The sequence below is a fragment of the Xenopus laevis genome, chromosome 2S (genome assembly GCF_017654675.1).
Source record: "Xenopus laevis strain J_2021 chromosome 2S, Xenopus_laevis_v10.1, whole genome shotgun sequence".
Taxonomy (NCBI): domain Eukaryota; kingdom Metazoa; phylum Chordata; class Amphibia; order Anura; family Pipidae; genus Xenopus; species Xenopus laevis.
Genome location: NC_054374.1, coordinates 30,914,658 through 30,939,206, shown reverse-complemented (window position 1 = coordinate 30,939,206; position 24,549 = coordinate 30,914,658). Strand labels below are relative to the sequence as shown.

General features: G+C 37.7%; 1 protein-coding gene across 9 annotated transcripts in view; it reads right to left on the bottom strand.

Moving 5' to 3' along the window:
- Nucleotides 1-24,549, bottom strand: part of cdkl5.S (cyclin dependent kinase like 5 S homeolog) — a 177,788-nt gene that overhangs the window by 91,490 nt on the left and 61,749 nt on the right. For 8 of the 9 annotated variants that reach the window (XM_041583556.1, XM_018249045.2, XM_018249048.2 and 5 more), the window contains 2 exons: nucleotides 14,116-14,309; nucleotides 9,748-9,782 (listed from right to left, as the gene is read on the bottom strand). In XM_041583556.1, coding sequence (XP_041439490.1) covers nucleotides 9,748-9,782; nucleotides 14,116-14,179 — 99 coding nt within the window. In that variant the 5' untranslated portion in view covers nucleotides 14,180-14,309. Of the gene's footprint in view, nucleotides 1-9,747; nucleotides 9,783-14,115; nucleotides 14,310-22,225; nucleotides 22,295-24,549 lie in introns of those variants that run through there. The other variant, XM_041583557.1, reaches the window with a different exon arrangement.

Sequence of the window (24,549 nt, the reverse complement as noted above, 5' to 3'; positions counted from 1 at the left end):
GGGCTTTTATAATAATTTTAACACAATACATACAAATGCATTAAAATCAATGGGCGTAATGGACGCGCAAAATTTTGACGAGCGCGACAATTTTGACGCGCGCGACAATTTTGACGCGTGCCAATTAATTGTTGTTGTGGATTTTTTCACACGTCAATTTTCAACGCAGTTTCGGGAAAACATTAGTGGCCGGCAAAAGGCGGAAATTCGCTGCGAATCCATGCCTGGCAAATTTATTCACCCATCACTACTTTTTATCCACCAATACAAGTTATAATTTCATATATTTTACTATGCCAAAAGTTAATGATTTCCACGGAAGAGATTGCCAAATACACGTGTGCTTTGGATATCCAGATATTGATATACCTTTTTAGGAAGCAGAGATAAGTTTGTTATGTGCAAGTGAATATTACAGCCATTGTTCTCAGCCATGAAATCAGTTACTCAATACAGAAGTAATAGAATTACAAACTTGTTTGCAGATTTACTGAAGGGCGAATTGTCGCCATCGTCCGATTTGCACACGTCGCACTACTTCACCAGGCGCAAATTCACTACCACTACGCTAATTAACTAATATGCGAAGTTGTGCCCTGGCCGCCAAACGCTGGCGACTTTTCGCTAGCGTTACTTCAGCAGTGCGAGCATTTCATAGCAAAGATGCGCTAGCGTTCATTTGTGCCTAGCGAAAATTCGCTTGGTCCAAACCCACTTACGACCCATTAACTTTGTGCGAGTGCAAGAATCTAAAATCTAAAATGACCTCAGAGTACCCTCTGGTTCAGGTATGGGACCGGTTATCCAGAATGCTCAGGACCTGTTTTCTAGATAAGGGGTCTTTCTGTAATTTGGATCTTCATACCTTAAGTCTGCTGAAATCATGTAAACTTGAATTTAACCCAATAGGATTGTTTTCGCCACCAATGAGGATTAATTATATCTTAGTTGGGATCAAATACAAGGTGCTGTTTTATTATCATAGAGAAAAAGGAAATAGTTTTTTCAATTTTGAATTATTTAATTAATATGGAATCTATGGAAGATGGCCCTCCTTTAATTTGCCAAGTTTTTGGATAACAAATCCCATACCTGTATATAGACACCTAAAGATACTACTGAAGTATCCCACTAAACTTTATCTGAAGGAGTTAAGTTAAGAGCCTTGCTGTCAAATTGATTATAAATAATAAATAGTAGCCGTATAAATAGAACAGATGTTGGAAATATTTTACATTTCGATACATTGTAATGTGCTATGTGACATTTCCAGAGAGATTTAGAGATTTGACTGGTAAAATTCGGTGCCGTCATATTTAGATACTTAGCCCCATAAATGGAAAGGTTACATTTGCATTGAACACATAAAATGTCTGGGAAATTCTCAAAAAAACAAACAAAGTGCACTTAACCTAACACTTGCTTGATACTGATAGTTCCATTAATGGTACTAGCGAATATAACTAGATGTAAAATACGTAACAACAGGAAAAGAAAAGAATAGAAAGGTCAAAGTGGCATGTTCAGGGCGGCAGTTTCATATATTTTTGTTGTTAGATCTATTAGTATGCCTCCTATGGCCAGGAGTAGGCAACTCACATACAGTCATATGAAAAAGTTTGGGAACCCCTCTCAGCCTGCATAATAATTTACTCCACTTTCAACAAAAAAGATAACAGTGGTATGTCTTTCATTTTCCAGAGAACATCGGAGTACTGGGGTGTTTTCTGAACAAAGATTTTTAGTGAAGCAGCATTCAGTTGTATGGAATTAAATCAAATGTGAAAAACTGGCTGTGCAAAAATGTGGGTACCTTTGTAATTTTGCTAATTTGAATGCATGTAACTGCTCAATACTGATTACTGGCAACACCAAATTGGTTGGATTAGTTCGTTCAGCCTTGAACTTCATAGGCAGGTGTGTCCAATCATGAGAAAAGATATTTAAGGTGACCAATTAAAGTTGTGTTTCTGTTTGACTCTCCTCTGAAGAGCATGGGATTCTCAAAGCAACTCTCAAAAGATCAGAAAACAAAGATTGTTCAGTATCATGGTTTAGAGAATGGCTACAAAAAGCTATATCAGAGGTTTAAACTGTCAGTTTCAAATGTAAGGAATGTAATCAGGAAATGGAAGGCCACAGGCACAGTTGCTGTAAAACCCAGGTCTGACAGGCCAAGAAAAATACACAAGCGGCATATGCGGAAAATTATGAGAATGGTTACAGACAACCCAAAGACCTGCAAGAACATCTTGCTGCAGATGGTGTATCTGTACATCGTTCTACAATTCAGCACAATTTGCACAAAGAACATCTGTATGGCAGGGTGATGAGAAATAAGCCCTTTCTGCACTCACGCCACAGACAGAGCCGCTTGTTGGAACAAAGTGCTTTGGTCTGATGAGACAAAAAGTTATTTGGTCAAAACAAAAAGCGCTTTGCGTGGAGAAAGAAGAACACCGCATTCCAAGAAAAACACATGCTACCTACTGTCAAATTTGGTGGAGGTTCCATCATGAAAATATTTGCTGTAGGGCCCAGTGATATATAGTTACACCACTGCCAACAAGTCAATGACCCTAAACACACTTCGAAACTGTAAGGAGTTCTCATCTGGCGTCCCAAGATGGCGGAGTCCAAGATGGCGGCGTTCTCCATGTGCTTCCTTCTGGTCGCAGTTCTGTGACATCACGCCAGCGTCAGAAGATTTGCCGGCATCGGATTGGCCGCCAGCGCCAGCGTCAGAATGGACGCCAGCGTCAAAACGCCTGCGTAAAGACGCCAGCATCATGACGCCACTGCGTCCATTTTGGCGCCAAAGGAGGCCTATAAAAGATGCTGAAGCACTGCAGACTGTGCCCTACTATAGGTTCTTCCTCGTGAGTTCCTGGGTGTGCTTCCTGTGTTTATCATTCTTGATCTTGTGTATTGACCCTTGCCTGACTTCGTATTCTGAACCTTTGCTGCCTGAACCGACCATATTGCCTGGACTTCGACCACTCTTATTCTAAACCCTTGCCTGTACTTCGAACTATTGGACTGGTGCTTCCTCCTAGGTCCGCTACTCCTGGCTGAGCCTTCGGCCCCTTACAGAAAACTACAAAGGCATTTATGCAGAGGGAGAAGTACAATATTCTGGAATGGCCGTCACAGTCCCCCGACTTACGATCGAAAATCTGTGGGATGATTTGAAGCAGGCTGACCATGCTCAGAGATTTTGTATGGACAAATGGTCAAAAATACCACCATCCAGAATCCAGACACTCATCAAAGGCTATAGGAGGCATCTAGAGGCTGTTCCATTTGCAAAAGGAGGCTCAGCTATGTATTGATGTAATATCTCTGTTGGGGTGACCAAATTTATGCACCTGTCTAATTTTGTTATGATGCATATTGCATATTTTCTGTTAATCCAATAAAATTTATGTCACTGCTGAAATACTACTGTTAATTACAACTTTGACAGTTTTTTTTTTTGTTTTTTTTTTGATAAATTGAGACAGCTCGCATGAGCCTGAAATCATGTTGTGAGACTTAAAGAGTTTTTCATTAGAAGCAAAAATTCTGTAACTAATTGGAGTGCTCCTACCACTCTCTGTAATCATTGAACTGCACCCAGGAGTGCTTTTAGGCTAAGCATTAGTTAAGCCAGGGGTCTTCACTAGAGGATTTGCTTAAAGCACTTTAAGCAAAATGACAATTACCATGTTTTTGGGCTCTGAAGATATTTTTATGGGATAATAATTTCCATCACTTACATTATCCCTATCTACTGTTTACAACCCAACATAGCTGAGTCCTTGCTCAGTATAGCAGGATACTTCCTAATATTAAGGTAAAATAGCACTTTTCCAGAATGGCAAGATGTCATCTATCACATCTGTTTACTAAACTGGTGTCTGGCTGAGAATCCATCAACCTTTGCAAATTGCTTGTCAAAGAGCATCTCAATACCCATGCTTCTGCTATTAGTGAATGCTCAACCGTGAAGACAAACTAATGCCTCAACATGCACAGATATTTATGTTTTGTAATCAGAAAGTGTCTAGATATTCTGATGAAACATGCCCAGACAATAATGATATTGTGCTGATCAGTAACATTATGCATCTGATTTACCACCACAAATGTGCATCAATGCCACACCATTGTTAAGAAATCCACACTCATCCTTAGACCCTACATATTAATGTGACCATTAAATTGTCACATAATGCCTTGACCTTAGGTCCTGTGTCTTTACATGGAACCTAAACGTCTTGGTATGTGTTTTTAACTTTGTTTTTAGGTGTGCCACCTTAAATGAACACTTACATATTATAAAAAGCATGTTATTACAATAAGTATATTGTAGAATCCTATAGAAATTAGTCATGTGCAAGTTGACCCAAAACCAGCTGACTCTTGGGTATACCCATGGGTGAGTGGGTTCTGATCTGTTCCCTTAGCTGCTAGCTGTTGCCTTTGGTGGAGAAGGGCCATCTGTAAGGCTAACAATGCAAGATCACCTTCACAGAAGCCAAGTAAAATCAAGAGAGCAGAGGATCAGCTATATATACATTTCACTATACAGATACTAATGGCAAAGTTCAGAAATCATGGGATGCAGATACTCGCTTTTTTTCACATTTAACAGTAAACCCATTGTTATATTTTACAGAGTTTTCAGGTATAGTACTTATCTGTAAATGACAACATACTATGTTATGCCTATTTATACATTATACATTACTCATTAACAGCTGCAGATTCACTCATGTTTTCTTGTTATCAATGTTGCTTAAATATAGCTTTGGTGTTTTCTTTTTCACATTCTTTTTAATAGAGACAGAGAGAGAGAGGGAGAGAAGGGAAAATGAGTTTTATGAGCAAAATACTCTATGCCCTGATAGTCCAAATCCAATTAATGGGGATAATTATGAGATATATGCAAATATTATTTTACTACTGCATTGACAGGCTGGCACTGGCATCTATTTTATCATATTTTTGGATGATATATGTGGATTAGATATATGGATAAAAACATTATTGTATATGGCAGATTAAATCACAAAGGATAATGCAAATTCTATTGACTGAGTAATACATAAAAGCTGACCACACCATAAAATGTGAAAGGAAAATATACATGGGTTTTTGCCAATGAGTGCTCCATCGAGGCAGTATATTATTTAAGGCTAAATTACTGAGTGCACAGGACATTCAATTCCCCCCCTCATTGTGTATATACATTTTTTTATACATTTGGTAAGAAGTTGGAGTAAGGTTCATTCCTAGATATTTAGTATGATAATCTTGCTAGTCCAGTGTATTTTGCTTTTAGGTGGGTTAGAGCTTGGCATTCTATTCACCTTACGTTTTGGTGAGGTCCAGTTCAGACACTTTTCTATATTATACTAGCATGTAAAAGATCTGTTCCAATGCTTTTGTAGGGTACCAAGAACTATAGCTACATCACCTGCAAATAAAACAATTTTATGTTTTTCTTACTCCCTCTGTATTTCTTTGATTTTATGTAATTGTCATATTAGTTGTGCTAATGCTTCTATACTTAATATGTATACAATTGGGGGTGGAGGGCAACCTAGCCTTGTGTCATTGGTAAATAATAATGGGTGTGACAAAGCTATTGCTGTTCATTTGTGCTGTAGGAAGGTTTGGAGGTAAATTCATTTTCCTCAATGTATTTTCTAGATAGTTTCAGTTTACTTTAATAAATGTTGCATTTAACACTAATATATGTGCAGAATGTTTGTTTTTATCATTTGAGTTAGGGTGATTCTATATCTGGAATTGTCATAGGCCTGTTTCCCTTTCGTGGAATACACTTAATTTATACATACTGTAAGTTTATTAATTGGAGTAGATACAGTATGTTTGTAGTCTCTGTGCTAGGGTTGAGGTAGTTAGTTCTAGATCTGTTGCAGCATGAAAATTGGGCTGTATTTTGTACATACTTGCTAAATCCTTGAATGATCGCATTGGTATAGGGAAGCCCAGTACAACAAAACGCTAACTGAGGGCTCATGACTGTGGCAGGACAAAACTGCCAGGCAGGCTTTAGTGATTGGGTTTAGTTATATATCTTCGGGGGATGGAGTTTTGTTTCTTTGAATCAGGAGCAGTTAGGGAGGGCATCTGTTTTGGATAGAGCAAATTGAGCTCCACCCGCCCTCCCTTGGGTTAACACTTTGAGCTAGTTGTCACAACTGTGGCCTGTGTTAGAAGGATACAAGTTAAGTCACTGTTAAGATACTCTGTTTATGTCTTGTTATTACAAGCCATAAACAGCTGTGGCCAACAAAGATTCCAATGTAAGGCAAGTGATAAGTATTAATTATTTCTAGGCCAGTTGTTGGGAAAAAAGATGCTGGTATTTGGCCCTGGCCATGTCATGTCTGATGAAATAACAAATTCTGTTCCATTATGGTGCTAGTTTTGTTAATTATCTCTTGAGCACACAATTTGCTTGTAACCTGTTGCACAAGGTAAGCTCTTTAATTGCTGCAATTTATAGAGATGTTTTTGGAATGTTATAACATAGATCTCTTATTAATTTAATTCATCTTGCTGTTGATGGTAAGCTTTTTCTTGGTTCAGCTTTGTAGCTGAACAAACATGTTTTATTAACGGGGAGTGTACATGGCTTGTCTAAAGGCCAGTGAGAACAGAGTAAAGCCCTCAGGACCAAGAGGCAAACTCAAGATCAGAAAAACAAAGATATCCTGTAATTCAAATGTTAGTTATAAAAATAGAAAAACATCATACTGAAAAAAATATACGTGCAGACCCCATTGTACACTGCCTTATGCATTTCATACCCTCTGGTACTAAGGAGTAAGGGGAGCACCATGGGGCCTGAATGTATAGTTTTAATAAGTTGTGAATAAACCTTTTCTGGTTTTATGAATAACATTTGAGTTACAGGATCATTTTTTTTCCAATTTACAGCTTTCAAGTTTCATTAGTAGGTTGGTCTCATCTGTTCTTTTTTCTTCTAGTTTGTGTGCTGCTTTGCTCATTATCCAGCCTCTTATAACTGCCTTATGGGCACACCATGTGTTAAGTGGGTCGATTTCTTGCGTAGCATTTAACTGAAAGTACGCTCTTAATGCACTATTTCCGTCGCTATTTTTGGATCCAACACAAGTAGGTTGTTTGATCACCACAGAGGTCTAACATGAAATTGATATTTTACGTTGAGCGAATTCAGAGTATGGTCTAAACTGTTTTTTTTTCTTCTGTGTTTGTGCTATGTATTTTCTGAAATGTGTAGGGGTCATTAAAAAACAAAATCTTTTCTGGTGTAAGAATTATGTCTATATGAGTAAAATATGAATTTTATACATGTAAACATAGATTGTGAAAGTTTTGTTGAGACAAATACTTTTTAAGTATTTTTGTATGGCTCACTAATATAGCTAAACATTAAGGTATCTTTGATGTATAGGTAAGGTACCTGTTATCCAGATTCTCTGGACCTGGGGTTTTCTGGATAGCAGATCTTTGCATAATTTACCTTAAGTCTACTAGAAAATAATGTAAAAATGCAATAAACCCAATTAGTTGGTTTTGCTTCCAATAAGGAATAATTATATCTTTGTTAGGATCAAGCATAAGGTAATGTGTTATTATGACAGAGAAAAGGGGAATCATTTTTCGAAATTTGTATTTTTTGAATAAAATGGGAGACAATCTTCCCATAATTCAGAGCTTTCAGGATAAAGTGTTTACAGATAACAGATCCAATACCTCTAATTAAGTTAACTTGATTGGTGTTTAGAGCATATACATTTACTAAGGTATACAATTCTTAGTTGACAGTGTAATACCAGGGGTGTAACTAAAGGGGAAGCAGACCCTGCAGCTGCAGGGGGGACCATGAGCAGAGTCGGACCGGGATGCCAGGGGCCCACCAGAAAACCTTAGACCGTGGGCCCAGTTTCCAAACTATTATTCCTCCTTTCCTCACTCAACCTCTTTATTTTTCTAGTTTGTTATCTCTAAATAATATACTATATTCTTCCATTATTAAGCCCCTTAAAGAAATAGGGAATGGCCATGAAATAGGCCAAATGGTTAGAAATAAGAGGGCCCACTGACACCTGGGCCCACCGGGAGTTTTCCTGGTATCCCGGTGGGCCAGTCCGACACATGAGGCCCTAATTAATGAGCAATTTTAATATATATTGGTAAAACACTACAACCTCTGGAGAGTTGGGGGGGCAGTCAAATTATTTTGCTGTTTGGGCCCAGTAACATCTAGTTATACACTGGTAAATACTATTACTAAACAACACTGTCTGGTCTGCCAGTCACCATATACAATTTATGTTTAATTGTAGCCACAAATGCAACTCCTCTCTGCTGTTGTTGCAGGAGCACAAGCTTTCACCCAATTAACGCAAAGCCCTTTGTTTGGTGGAGGCCTTGTCTCCGGGGTTGCTTTGGGTAATTCCTTCCAAGGAAGGGGTGGTGTATTCTTTTTTCCCCTCTTGATAATTTGCGACGACCCCTAAGCTTAGCTTCTCAACAGCTGCTCAGAGCCCACTGAGCATGTGAGTGTCACAGACACTTTCCAAGATGGTGACCCCCTGTGACAAGTTTGAAGTCCTGGATCATTGCTGCAATTGACAAGCTGAAATTTTAGGCTGGTGCAATAAGTTCACTATATAAAATATGGCATTTTTAGCCATATTCATTTTTATGGTTTAGTTCTCCTTTAAAGTGATACTGACACTTAAAAAAGTGTTTTTTAAATATTAATCTACAAATTACCTATAGTTCACATTAATCATTTTTTGCTGATAGTTCTGCTTTTATAAGTAATTGTTACTTGAAGTTCCTAAACCTGACTATTTTGCCAACAAGACTGTCCCTTCTCAGTTAGAGTTTCTAATGCTAACCGACTACTGCTGCACAAATATGGCAGCCCCCTCATAGAGGAACATGGGGGTAAGAAAGGTAATGTAAAAGCATCTGGCAAATATTTTTATGATAAAATTATAAATAGTATACAAAGACAATATTATGACAGATGTAAAAAAAGGTTATTTTCTGGTGTCAGTATCTCTTTAAGCTGGAGTGGACGTTGATTTGCCTTCCCTTTTGAAAATTTTTTTGCAAAGCTAAACTGGTGGACGCACATTTAAGGTGCCAAGTGCAAATCACTTTTTAACTTGGTTTCTGTAGGAGAGTTGGTATGGCACAGACATCTATCTACATGTCATGCTAAGCCATGTCCCTGACACCTTGGCCTTCTTTTAAATGAAATCATTACATAATGATGCATTCTATAAAATAACAAAACTATACCTATCACTTTATTTCACCTTTAATTTCAGTAATCGAAAATTGATCATCAAGAAATCATCATTTTTTAACTTCAAAATATTTTTCAAGAGCGCCCCCCCAATTAGCAAATGTGTCTCTGCTTGCACCCAATCAGTTTACAGCAAAAACACTAAACCAGGGATGCACAGAATCCAGGATTCGGTTCGGGATTCGGCCAGGATACAGCCTTTTTCAGCAGGATTCAGATTCGGCCAAATCCTTCTGCCTGGCCGAACCAAATCCTAATTAGCAAGAAACGTCGCATTTTCTGCAAATGAAATGCAAGGGACTGTCCCTGCTTGCACCTGCCCTTTGAGTGCCAGTGATTTCTTACCTAATTGATTAACAGAAGCAATAAAATCAATGGAGGGCAATGTAAATAAATTCTGTGAGGAAAATTGTTGCTCTTACCTTGTGTCGACATTTAAGCACCACTCCATACGCTCCTAAGGAGAATTATAGTGATGGATATGGTTAGCATTCTGCATTTCAGAAAGAAAACAAACAAAGCACTCCCATGCATAAATACACAATTATACATACTTACAGGAACCTCACCATAGGATTGGTAATTATAGATGTTTTCAACAACTTTACAGTTAGAATATAGTATAAGGAAAAAATAAATCATCAGAAATCGAATCAAAGCAGAATAAATGGGAGAAAAACGGAAGGCTCTAAAAGTAGTTTTTCCGTGTTAGCTATTTTCTAGCAGCATATGACACAATCTGTCTTTAGCAGTCTCAGAGAATCATTTAAAACCTTGGAGATACTTGGATTATTTTTTGTGGATGATTGGTGTAATCACTAACATTTTTTCCCCCTGGGTTTTCCCAGGGATGTAGCTACATTGGTCAGTTAATGTACTTGTACTGTTGTTGTTGCACTGTTGAAAACACAGAAAAACTACAACTTGTATAAAGACAAAGCAAAAAAGTTCACCAAGGGCGACTCACGGTAATGGTGAATGCAAAGGTTATACTCATCGACGCAGCTATTTGCATTCAATCATTGTTGCGCATTATGGATACACTGTGAAATAACATCTGCTTGCTTTTCATTTTGCAAAATTTAGGATTATTATTTGCAAAATTTAGGATTATTATTTGCAAAATAAAAAATACCAGAAAGCAAGGTTTGCATGCCTTGATTAAATCGGTGCAATAATGACAGCACAGACATGGTTTACTCTACACAAATAAGCTTTGTATGTTAGAAGATTTGCAATTATTTAAGTTATGTATGCTTGCTTAATAAGACTACAATTATTGCACAATTTTGGGACTGGGGAGTCTCTTAAAGGAAATCTATATCCCTGAACAATGTAGGTCTCTATAAAAATACATTGTTTATATATATATATATATATATATATATATATATATATATATATATATATATATATATATATGTATATGTAAAATCCTGCCCCATGTAAATAAACAATTTTCATAAAAATATACTTTTTTAGTAGTATTTGACATTGGAAAACCATACATATTAGGTCACATGAGCCAATAAATGGACACAATTTTGTAATTTTACTCCCAGGCTTCTTCCTGTTAGTTACAGCAGCAGTATTTCTGGTCAGGTGATCTCTGACACAGCACACAGACCATCGCAAAAATGGTGGTTCAAGGCAAGAGATGTAAAAGAACAGTATTTACTTAAAGGAGACATTTTGTGTAAAAAATAATAATGTACCAGCTAAATTATAATCATTTAGATATAGAAGAATTGTGCTTTAAAAAGTATTGTTTCAGGCTGATTTACTGAATATTTCTGCAAAAACCCTAAAATCTCTCCCTTCCCTTCTACTTCGCACTCCCTGAATTCCCAAGTTGTGCAGGGGAGCCGGCAGCACTCAGCTCACTGCACTGTAGGACAGAAACCAATCAGCAGCTAGCAGGACCTGATAGGGAACTGAAGCCTGTCTGTGCTTGTGTGACTGCAGGACTTTGATTGGCTGTTTCCCTCCAACTATGCTTCTGACAGGGGCCGTTAGGACACGCCCGCCCCTCATTTGAAACACAGACACAAACATATATAGGGAGCTCTAATAAAGGGGCTATTTTTAAATATAATATTACTTTTTAGCACCATGTAAAAGCAACACCGTGTATTACTTATAATTGCCAACAAAATTAGGTGTTTTTCATTTATCGTATATGTCTGCTTTAATTATATATTCCAGCTTGGTAAGATTCTTTAATATGCCACTTAATATTATATAAATTATCTGTTGCTTAAGTATTCATTTTGGGGGTATAGTTTCCCTTTAAGAATAGAAACATACATTTTACAGTGTATTATGTATTATATACAATATATAAACATGAATATATTTTATATTATATACAGAATATACAATATATGAACATACACGTTGAAGCATTCTAAAGAATAAAAATTGAGTAGTGTTGTGGCTACTCTATTGACAATAAACTGCCTTGGTAGCTTTCCTTCTAACATTACTGATATTATGGCTGAAAAATAAAGGGATGTTGATGTTATCCGCAAGAAATCCCCCAATGAAAGGGGAAGAAAACCCCCATACAAAGGAATTGATTCTCAATTCATAAACCCTTAAAACATAACTATTAATTTCATATTTTTTTTCCTATGTGTATTTCACCCTATGTGGGGTAATTGGATTCTCTTCAAGGAGAACTAAACTCTAAAAATTAATAAGGTTAAAAATGCCATAATTTACATATGAAGCTTATTATACCAGCCTAAAGTTTCAGCTTGTCAATAGCAGCAATTTGCAACAACCCCTAAGCTTAGCTTCTCAACAGCTGCTCAGAGCCCACTGAGCATGTGAGTGTCACAGACACTTTCCAAGATGGTGACCCCCTGTGACAAGTTTGAAGTCCTGGATCATTGCTGCTATTGACAAGCTGAAACTTTAGGCTGGTGCAATAAGTTCAGTATATAAAAGATAAGGTTAAAAATGCCATAATTTACATATGAAGCTTATTATACCAGCCTAAAGTTTCAGCTTGTCAATAGCAGCAATTTGCAACAACCCCTAAGCTTAGCTTCTCAACAGCTGCTCAGAGCCCACTGAGCATGTGAGTGTCACAGACACTTTCCAAGATGGTGACCCCCTGTGACAAGTTTGAAGTCCTGGATCATTGCTACTATTGACAAGCTGAAACTTTAGGCTGTGCAATAAGTTCAGTATATAAAAGATTGCATTTTTAGCCATATTTAATTGTAGGGTTTAGTTCTCCTTTAACAATTGACAAGATAAATAAATGGAAGCATAATGCATCTGTCTGCATCCCCAGTGATATCACAACATGATGTGCATTTTCTGCATTCAGAAGAATCGCAAAAACTCTGTAATTATATTATGAACAGATGGGTAGGAAAAGCAAAACGAAACAGATTCAAGCCCCAGGTGCAATATGCCTGGTGTATACAGATTCCAAATATGTTTATTCTTACTATTTTGCGTTCTTGTTAGTTGGTAGGGGTGTGTATATATTGTATTAAACTGTATGTTTATTTCTAAAATACCATCTGTTTACAAAGAGTTTCATAGAGAGAACTACATGCATAAGGTGCACTTGAAAAAAAGGTGAAAATAGTAAATATACTAGTTGACTTAATTCTGTTCTATATTGGCCTCTAGAAATAAATAACTTTATCTTTGTTGTGTCCACAATTTAAAGGGGGTTGTTCACCTTCCAATCACTTTTTTCAACACAGCTATTTTTAAATTGTTCCCCAGAAATAAAGACTTTTTTCACTTGCTTTACATTATTTATTTTTTTACTATTTTTCCAAAATCTAAGTTTAAAGTTGAATGTTCGTGTCTCTGGTGTTTGAGTCTGGCAGCTCAGTAATTCAGCTGCAGATTCTGAACTGTTACAATTTTGCAACATTTCGGGGCAAATTTACCTAGGGTCGAATATCGAGGGTTAATTAACCCTCGCTATTCTACTGCCGAATTAAAATCCTTCGACTTCGAATATCGAAGTCGAAGGATTTAGCGCAATTCGTTGGATCGAACGATCGAATGAATAATCGTTCGATCGAACGATTAAATCCTTCGAAACGAACGATTCGAAGGATTTTAATCCATCGATCAAAGGATTATCATTCGATCAAAAAATTGATAGGAAGCCTATGGGGACCTCCCCATAGGCTAACATTGGCCTCGGTAGGTTTTAGGTGGCAAACTAGGGGGTCAAAGTTTTTTTTTAAAGAGACAGTACTTCGACTATCGAATGGTCGAATAGTCGAACGATTTTTAGATTCGAAGGTCGTAGTCGAAGGTCGAAGTAGCCCATTCGATGGTCGAAGTAGTCATATTCGACCATCGAAATTCAAACTTTTTTCCCCTCTATTCCTTCACTCGAACTAAGTAAATGGGCCCCTTAGTTGATACATTTCTGAGAAGCATCTCTGGAGTATTAGCAACTATTGTATCAATTCTAACAGCTGCCTGTAATAAAACTCAAGAGATTGTACTCAGTAGGGACAAAGATAAGAAATGTATCAATTAAATGTATACATTTAGAACAGTTTACAGGGTCGGCAACCCTCCCAGAGCTTCTTCAGAAGGTGAAATATTACACTTTACATTTCAATATTATAAAAACGGTCACACATAGAAAATGGAAAGTCATTGGAAAAAGTCGTTATTTCTGGTGATCTAGCTGAAAACAATTAGTTGTTTGAAGAGGAACCACTCTTTTAAGAGGCAATAAAACTTCCTGTTTGTTTTATGGAAGCGAACATAAACTCAAGTACATGGAGTAAACTTACCTTCACCTACAACCCCAAGGACCTCAAATTTATTCATCACATTACCAAGATTGGGAATCTTCATGAAGACAAACCCTCGTTGTGTTGAGAGCCACAGAACATGGCAGAAGGAAAGGAGGGTGCAGAACTTCTTTACACGTGACTGGTCTTGAATTTGTTCATGAGTAACTGTACTTCGGGTTGTAGCATGTTATCTAAGGATAGAAAAAGGAGCACATATACTATATTAAAATAAGTTACAGAATGGATACATAATATGATACATAATATAAAGCAAGAACAGAACACTTTAATTAAAATTAAAACATATTAGGGTAATGGCACAAATGGTACTTTTAAACACTTTGGGGCAAATTTACTTAAGGTCGAATATCAAGGGTTAATTAACCCTCGATATTCAACTGTCAAAGTTAAATCCTTCGACTTCGAATATCGAAGGATTTTAATCCATCGATCGAACGATTTTTCCTTCCCCATAGGCTAAAATTGACTTTGGTACCTTTTAGGTGGCGAACTAGGGGGTCGAAGTTTTTTCCTTCCCCATAGGCTAACATTGACTTTGGTAGCTTTTAGGTGGCGAACTAGGGGGTCAAAGTTTTTTCTTAAAGAGACAGTCGAATAGTCGAACGATTTTTAGTTAGAATTGTTCAAACATTTTCTGCTACAAACGCCTATCAAATCCGCTGGGGGTTTTTTACACTTATTTATCATTACATTTTCCCGAAAATTTGCTTTGCGGAAAAAAATCAGACGCCCACACTTTTTTTTAAACTTTTTCACTCGAAAACTCCAATTTCTCATGCTTTTTTTTGCCTGAAAACCCCGAAATACTTTGTGGGGTATTGCATGAAACCCAGCGCACATCAAAAAATCATTGGGACTTCTCCCATTGGTTTATATGCAAGCATAACAGGTCTGAGATGCCGGATTTTCTATTTTGGACTTTTCAGACCCCATCCTCGGGGTTTAATAAATTCAACAAAAATTTGTTTTGTTTTTTTAAAAGTCTGATTTTATTTTTAAAAAAATCACAAATTATTCAGGATTTTAGAACATAATCCCCTTAAATTGCTTCTGCAAGGCCATTTCAATGATAATAATACTTTAAAAATGCTGAAAAAAATGTGAACAATTGAATTGTTTTACCCCTGGGCCAAATATTCAATCATACTGGAGCCTAGGAAGATCCAGCAGGAGATAAAGTGCAATCACTGAATCAATGCAGTTCTCAGTCAAGAAAGTTGTCAGGAGAAAGAGGCTGCTCTGATTTTCTTCTTCTTAGGAAAAACAATTAGAAACCTTACTCAAATCTTTCCTAACCAGAAGAAAATTAGAGCAGCCTCTTTCTTTCTCCTGACAACTTCCTTGACTACTTGGTGGTCATAATGATTGGAAAATGACCAGCAGGTGGCGCAGTTGTATCTAAATTCATTCATATTAACACTGCATGTTTCCTTTAATATCTTGGAACATTGCATACGTTCTAAGAATAGCACTCTCATCAATTTTACATTCAATTATTTTAAAAGGTCTATTTAGACTTTAAATAATTAAACATACAAAAAAAAGCTGCCTACTAAACAACCACCAACACTGGCTAAATATGTGTGATAACCACTATACTGATGTAATGTAAATTGTCTAGTTTGATTTGACAAAAACAAGTACAGTTACTTGGCTAACAGATGGCGGTGGCCACACTAAATCTCGGCTGTTGGACTGCACAGCAGTATTTTAGAAATCATAAGCACGGCAACGGCTTACAGGACTTTATTTTCCTATTCTGATGAGCCAACAATTGCATTGCTTTACTGGCAGAAACAGAACTTTAAACACTGTTTGGTAAATTGAAATTTACAGCCAAGAGCTAAATATAATCTTGTCAAAACAGAGCAATTCTGGAACAGATGAGGTAGAGGATATATTTAAAAGCAGAATAAGAAACACATACATTTATTTATGTAAAGCTTATTTGGGATAAACCATTGCAGTCAATGCTACGAGTTAGTTATGCCTCTCTAATGTGGAATGGAAAGTGCTTCTACATAGATTCTTAAGGTGGCCATACACGGGCATATTAAATCTGCCAATATCGACCCTTTAGACCAAGAATCGACCTGATATCTATCGGGCAGGCTTGATTTTTCTTACGATCGAGGACAGCATTGTCTAGTTGATGCCGTCCTACAACCTGCTGGAGCCCATTCACTTCATTGTAGCCTAGCTGTCACTCCTAGCTTGGATTGTTCCTCACTCCAACTAAACCTCCTTTAAATAAACAGTAACACCAAAAAATTAAAGTGTTTTAAAGGAATGACAATATAATGTAGTGTTGTCCTGCGCTAGTAAAACTGGTGAGTTTGCTTCAAAAACACAATTATAGTTTATATAAACAAGCTGCCGTGTAGCCATGGAGGCAGCCATTCAAGCACAGGATACACAGTAGATAACAGATAAGTACTACTATAGTTTATATAAACAAGCTGCTGTGTAGCCATGGGGGCAGCCATTCAAGCACAGGATACACAGTAGATAACAGATAAGTACTACTATAGTTTATATAAACAAGCTGCTGTGTAGCCATGGAGGCAGCCATTCAAGCACAGGATACACAGTAGATAACAGATAAGAACAACTATAGTTTATATAAACAAGCTGTTGTGTAGCCATGGGGGCAGCCATTCAAGCACAGGATACACAGTAGATAACACTTAAGTACTACTATAGTTTATATAAACAAGCTGCCGTGTAGCCATGGGGGCAGCCATTCAAGCACAGGATACACAGTAGATAACACATAAGTACTACTATAGTTTATAGAAACAAGCTGCTGTGTAGCCATGGGGGCAGCCATTCAAGCACAGGTTACACAGTAGATAACAGATACGTACTACTATAGTTTATATAAACAAGCTGCTGTGTAGCCATTGGGGCAGCCATTCAAGCACAGGATACACAGTAGATAACAGATAAGTTCTGAAGAATCTCATTTTATACTGCAGAGCTTATCTGTTATCTGCTGTGTAACCTGTGCATTTTTCTCATTTTTTCCAGCTAGAATGGCTGCCCCCATGGCTACACAGCTTGTTTATACAAACTACTGTAGTCTTTCTAAAGCAAACACACCAGTTTCATACCTGCTAACATTTGGAAAACAGAATGAGGGAGAAAACCATTTGCCGCGCGGTGACATTTTATGGACTATGCTCATTTTATGGCCACACCCCCTAAATACCACATCCTTTTTACAATATTTGGCAGGTTATGGATATTGAACACATTTCCGGGGGTTAGGGTTCAGGTTTTATGTGTTATAACAGTTTTTCTAATGAAGGTGAATTGTAAGTCACAGTTTTCCCAAGAGACTTGCCTATCTTAAATAGATACAATTGTATCTTTGCCTATCTTAAAAAATTACAAATGTATCTAAGTGCACCTGCCATTCTGGACATTCTGCCAAAAGCCTCAGTTTTAGAAACTTTGTAATTTTTTCTGGCTGTTCAATGCAGTAGATCAAAGAGAAAGGCCAGACATCTCAGTAACAATCCAGGACTGCGGGTTGAGCTGCAAAATTTGGACTGTTCCGCGAAAAAAATGGACGTTTGGGAGGTATGCAGTTTTCCCAGTGCTGGGTAACAACAGTGCATAACATTGTTATTCCTTTAAAAAATGTCATTCTTTGGTGCTACTGTGCTTTAAGAGGTTGTGTAACGAATAGTTTTTCTGGTGGTCTAGTGGCTTACCCTCCACATGCGTCCTGTCTCCTTCAGCGCCGGTTCTCCTATGGCGCACGCGGCAGCAAGCTTCTGGTGCAATGGCGCGAAATTCAAAGTATTTAAAGGGGTTTTGAATGAAGATTCATTGCCCATTATTAGGTTCTATTTAGCTTGTTCCTGGTGCTATTTCTAAGTGTATCTTATTGATCTTCTGGTTATTGAACCTTGCCTTGCCTGACTATTCTGAACTCTCCAATCTGACCTCTCCTAGCTGACCCTAGCCTGTCTGATTACTCTACATTCTCTAATCCTGATTCCGCCCTGTCTGACTATTCTACGCTCTCCAATCCTGATTCCGGCCAGTTTTTCTATTCTTAACCCTGCTTGTGCTGTCCCAGCCTGTTCGTCTAGGCTACATTGTCTGGTCTGTCTTCCAAGCTGTGTTGTCTTCCATCCAGTATCCTTGGTGAAATGCCCCTTTGCTCAGTCAGAACCTTTAGCTTTGCACCTCTCTTAGTAAGATCTGGAGGCATCCAATTAGCTGAGGGCTCCTCCCGAGGTGAAAGGTGGCTGTTAAAGGCAGAAGCAAGAGCCGAGACTAGGGAGCCTAGCATTGGTTCTGGAGTTAGGGTGCCAAACGCGACAGGTTGCTTCTCCTAAACTCTGAGGTTCTCTCTTCCGTCTTCTTACTGAGGCCTCAGGCTCACTGGCACTAATTACCCTCCTCCAACAGACCAAGGCCGCATCCCTTAGGAGCACTGGGGACTTCCCAATGCTCCGGTGCTTGAGAGTGGGTTGGGTACACTAAGGTCCGGCACCCGAATTGACCTAATCCTGGTATCCACTCCCCATTATACAAAACTGAATACCACATGACACCACTGGGCCAACAGAAAACCCCTGCCTCAGTGAGCACTTCTAACCTAGATGTGGACTTCCTATGTAATGGGGGATATAGCTGACTGCCTACATACATTTATTCATACAGGAATAGTATAATAGTGTATAAGAAGCAGACCATATTCCTTTCTAGAGGAAATCATACAAGTTCTTCTGAATATGATACTAGCTGTATATTTAGTGTTTTCTTTACAGCTGTGTCCCTGTGTACAAACAGCCCCAATGATACAGATCAAGGTAAACGTGTGCCTTAAAAAGGGCCCTAAGACATTTCTGTCAATAAGAAGATTTAGTACAGACTCACCTGCTGACACAGAGGAAGGAGGGGGTGTTTGAAATGAGTAAGGTGAATACAATTGATGAAAAATGACTTCAGACCCATGAAGGATTAAGGGGATCACAGTATATAAGCTGTTGGAATCCTTAACCAGGCAACTGTGCAGACAGCATGGCTAAGTAATGGCCTTAGCAACAGAAGTGACAATGAATGCATCAGGTACCAGTACATTCCAGCCTGTCATACTAGTGAGTGCATTGCTTCAAAACAAGCTTTACAAGCCTGGGCTGTTTTCGCATTGCCGCCTGGTTTGACTATTGGATGGCAGCCAGAAAACAGCCCCCCCACTGCTAAGCCACAGCAACAAACGTCACTGACCTTCAGAATCAATCATAAGTGTTCCTGTTGCACGGAAATCTCCCCTGTGCCTGCCTACACATTGTTTTGGGAAAAGAAAACAGGAAAACCTCAAAGCAATTCATGCTCAGAGATCTCATTTCAACAGTATATAGCAGGGATGCCCCACCAGATATACAAACGTATCCATAAATGCCCCTGTCTATCTATATATCAATTTATCTGTCCCTATAATCTATTGATCTATTAACTATGTTACATCTACCATCAGCTACAGTATATTACCTGTTTAACTGTCTATTGCTATTATCTATTTATCATCTACAGTATCAACCTATTAATCATCTATCGATTCATCTATCACCTATCTCCCTATTAATCACCTATCTAACTATCTATCTATCTATCTATCTACAGTATCTATCTATCATCTATCTAGTAATTTTTTTATCTATCTATCTATCTATTAATAACCTATCTATTCATCCATCATCTACCTATTAATCATCTATCTGTCATCTATCAATCACTTATCTATCATCTATCTATCTGTCTATCTATCTACCTATCATCTATCAATCATCTATTGATTACTTATCTATCTATTATCTATCTATCATCTATCTATCGATTACTTATCTATCTCTCTATCTATCTATTGATTACTTATCTATCTATCTCTCGATCTATCATCTATCTATCATCTATCGATTACTTATCTATCTATCTATCTATCTATCAATTATCTATTGATTATCTATCTATCTATCGATTATCTATCGATCGATAGATCTATCTATCAATATATCTGTTCTCGGTCTATCTATGTTAACATAAACACAATCACATTATTACTTTTGTATTGAAGGAAAATAAACGCTCTTTGTTTGCGATACCCCTACTTTTCATCTGTATAACCTGCCCCTCCCCAGCAGAAACTTTCCTGTGAGGCCTATGGAAACACCAGTCACTGTAATTAAAGAGTGAATCAGTGCCTATGATTCATGCACCATATTCTAATTACATTTCTTTTTAAAACTACAGGTCATTGCGTATTCAAGATGTGAAGGCTTTAGTACACATGCAAGAAAAGAATAATTATAGGAGAACAATTCTTGTGCCATGTAACAGCAGCCTTTTTAAAAAAGATACTGCCGAGATGGCGGATGGATTATGAGCAAGAAGGTAATTATTGTACTGGCTGTAGTGATGGTCAATCTGACCCAATTGGCTTCACCAAAAAATTTGCGAAATAGCAAAAAAGCCACTAAATGCACCGAAGTCAACATTTTTTTTACTATCTATTATAGTTTATGGGTGTTTTTTCTCAGCCAAACAAGGCAAAATATTTCACTCATCCCTACCCCAAATTCATCTTAGCAAAACAACACTCTTATTCGTACTATAGGTGGCCAGATGAAGCTGTTTCAGCTCACTACTAAACTGCTGTAAGGCTAGTTTTTTACAGTCCATTTAACCATAGCACCTAGTCATACCAGTAAAGGCTAACTGCTGATTGCTTGATATAGGTTACTGGATTGGGGAAATCTTTACATTGCATTCCTGCATATGACTTCTTATATAGTACCGTATAAACTCGAGTATAAGCCGAGTTTTTCAGCACCCAAAAAAGATAACGAAATATAGTGTATCGTGCTTCTTTCCATGGGTTAATGAAACATCGGATCTACTCACAAAATAGATTCTTGAATGTCGGTTAATCACATCAGTTGGTATCGTAATGGTGCAGGGGAGAACCGGTTTTCTTAAATGTCTGGAAAAGAAGCTCTAATAGTGTAATATTGCTGGAGCTCGTGAATTGTCCTCCTGGATGTGCCGCTTCTCCGTCTCGACAGGTCCAGGGACAGGGCAGCGGCGTCTCTACTTCAGCGTGTTTCGTCAGGGTTTTACAGGCACGTGACCGGATCCTCTCACCTCCGTGTCGGTCCCGTTAAGTGAAAGAGAAATCTCCTGCCTCCATCTTGGTGTTCCTTATCGCGCATTGAGCTCTGATATTGAGCTCTGGCAATATTACACTATTAGAGCTTCTTTTCCAGACATATAAGAAAACTGGTTCTCCCCTGCACCATTACGATATCAACTGCGTGATAAGCCGAGATTCAAGAATCTATTTTGCGAGTAGATCCGATGTTTCATTAACCCCTAGAAAGAAGCATGCTACACTATATTTTATGTTTTATTATGTACCGGCAATTAACTCTTTCAATCGTGAGTGCACCGATCTTTGATAACTTTCTGTTTCACTTATATAGCAAGTATATAGTATAGGCTTATACTCGAGTCAATACCATTTCCCAGTTTTCCAAGACAATTATGTCCATAGCCCAGCATCAATCCATAAATGAGGTACATATGCCAGAAAAGCAACACAAGGGAAGCTGCAACAAACCTGAGTATGTGATCTCATAGGAGCACCTCATCTGATGAAGCTCCCAGTGGTGCGAAACACAAGAGGGAGTGGCTGACGTGAGGTATGCAGACAGATGGAGGACACTGCCTTGTGGTATGTTCTAATGCAATATTTTTATTTTAAAAATCACGTGTTTTGATGATATTTGCTTTGATGATTTTGCATTAATACATATTTGAAGTCAGTTATTCTTCAAGTCTTATTGATTATTTGCTAAATGGGAACAAACTGGTAGCAGGGTGCACAAGTACTTATTCTAGAAGAACTTGCGCCCCTCTGTACTGACTGATGAAATTCTGGTGCTCAGTTGCAAGTGCAGTGCCAGTTGGACAGGGTTCCCACTGAGGGCTGTGCCCATTACCGCTCCATACCTTGCACTTCTGAATGACACACAAGATATTATGTAATAGATGTGATGGGTGCGCCTACCTTTCCACCTTCCCTTTTAAATAGAGAGTTGCCTAGATAGGCAGTTTTCCATTCATGGCGCAGTCCTCTGGTTTCTGCAACGGAAACAGAGCATAAAAGGCCTGTGGCTATTTGCACAATGCTCCATGCCGTGGGCAAAGTGAAAAAAGAGGCCAATTAGCATTTTGTCCACTGTGTTGGGAACAGTAAATGAGCCAATGAGGCTACTACCCTGACAGCCATATTTCAGCCAGTGGAGAAGACCAAGTTTCATCAAAGCCAAAGGTGAAAGAAGAGATTGAACATGAAGTGGGCTTTCAGAAACTCAGCGCCACAGGCTGTACAACTGCTGCACAGAAGTATTAAAGTTGAAGGGATAATGACAGCTCTACTGTCAATGAGTGATGTGTACCGCCTTATAAAGCCTAATTGTTCTTTTGATATTAAATTATCCCTCCAAGGGAAACTGCAATTCGACATGTGCAAACAGCACAGGCTGAAACACAGTCCTGATTAAATCCTTTAATTGTCACCACTCAACACTTAAGTGTTAAGATCGCTGAAAGCGATTTTCTAATTAGTGCTTGTTGTGCGGAGGCAAAGCGGATGTACAATTCCCATCACATAATCAGAGAGCTCACAAATTTCATAGAAAGTGTTTTCAGGTCACACGTTGGTTATAGTCACGCATATGCAAAGTCTTCTGTGAGCTGGACAATTTCCAACTGTTGCACCTTCTGGAGCATTTCTCAACAGCAGAATTTTTATGGGCAGAAAGTGACAGTAAAATAACAGTGAGTTGTCTAACAAGTCTATTTATCACAAGTATAAATAATAAGTAAAAAAACACTTGAAAACTCACCAAACTCGAATGTGAGATTATTCTCAATTCTCGATAAAACTTGATAGACTAAAAATTTATCAATCAACTTATTCTTTACAATAACTCTAGGAACTTAAAAAAATGGAAAAACCTGATTTAAAAAAAATTTCTTACATTTTGCCAATAGTTTGATTTTTTTTTTGTATTTTATAAATCTTGAAAGTTCAAGGTACTGTCATCATCTCATTAGAGTTTGTGAGTTTTAGAGTAAAAAATTTGAATCTCTGTAAAAACTTGCTACATCTGCCTCTTAGGTGGTAATTCACAAAAGTGGTGATACTGAGACAGAATAAAAGTGGAGATCAAAATGTCGGATTTCCCACCAAATTCACAAACCTCTATCTCGATTTTTGTGAATTTGTCTTTTGAAAAGAGTTTTCCAAATTTGTCTTTTGCACGACATTTTAAAGACATTTTTTCTGAATTTGTCTTTAGCTCTGTCAGTCAGCCATCAAACTGGAGATTTTGGGGGAGGGGTTTATTTTACCTAGGAAAATTATACATCATTTTTTTTCAGGATAACTCGGGCTTTCTAAATCTGCCTACATGTTTGTGTAATTCCACTTCTGTAACAAGATATACGGGTCTAAATACAATAAATGCTATTTTGTATAATATAGGGATTTGTATCAGAAATATGTTTTATTATCTTAGTCTTAGTCAAGTGTCTCAGTGCTGCTAAAACTAAAAAATGTCTGGGAGACTTTACTTTTCCTTTAGATAATATATTAGCTCAAATTGCTAATATTCATTAAGATAAAACTAGTAAAATAATTCAAATGTGAGTTAAAAACTTTTTACATATCAAATGTATAAAATACACTTTTTTTGTTTAATCAGTGTTTTACTTGTTTTGTTAATGAGGCTTTTACACCTATAGGGTTTGACAGATACTTGTGCCCTGACTATAAAATGCTAATCTCTATTAATATGATAATAATTCCCCAATGCGTCACATACAAGAGGGGTGAAATGATGATTGGCTGAACCAAAGCAGAGCAGTAATTTTAGTATTGATCTGACACATGGGGAAGCGTTATACTCATCTTTACTCCATTTTTAATTTTTTTTTAAAAATGAAGTTTTTGCTCTATTTTGAAAGACAAATTCATAAAAGTGTCCGTAAACTGTCTTTCTTTCACTAAAATATGAAAAGTGCCGGTTGAGTCGGAATAAAGGCAGATTTCTGTTTGTGAATATGGAGAAAGTATTTTACTCTAGTTTACAACCACTTTTATTCCAAAAACTCCACTTTTGTGAATTCCCCCTTAGTGTTAGGGGCCGATTCACTAACTTCGAGTGAAGGATTCGAAGTAAAAAAACTTCGAATTTCGAAGTTTTTTTTGGGCTACTTCGACCATCGAATGGGCTACTTCGACCTTCGACTACGACTTCGAATCAAAAGATTCATAGTAAAAATCGTTCGGCTATTCGACCACTCGATAGTCGAAGTACTGTCTCT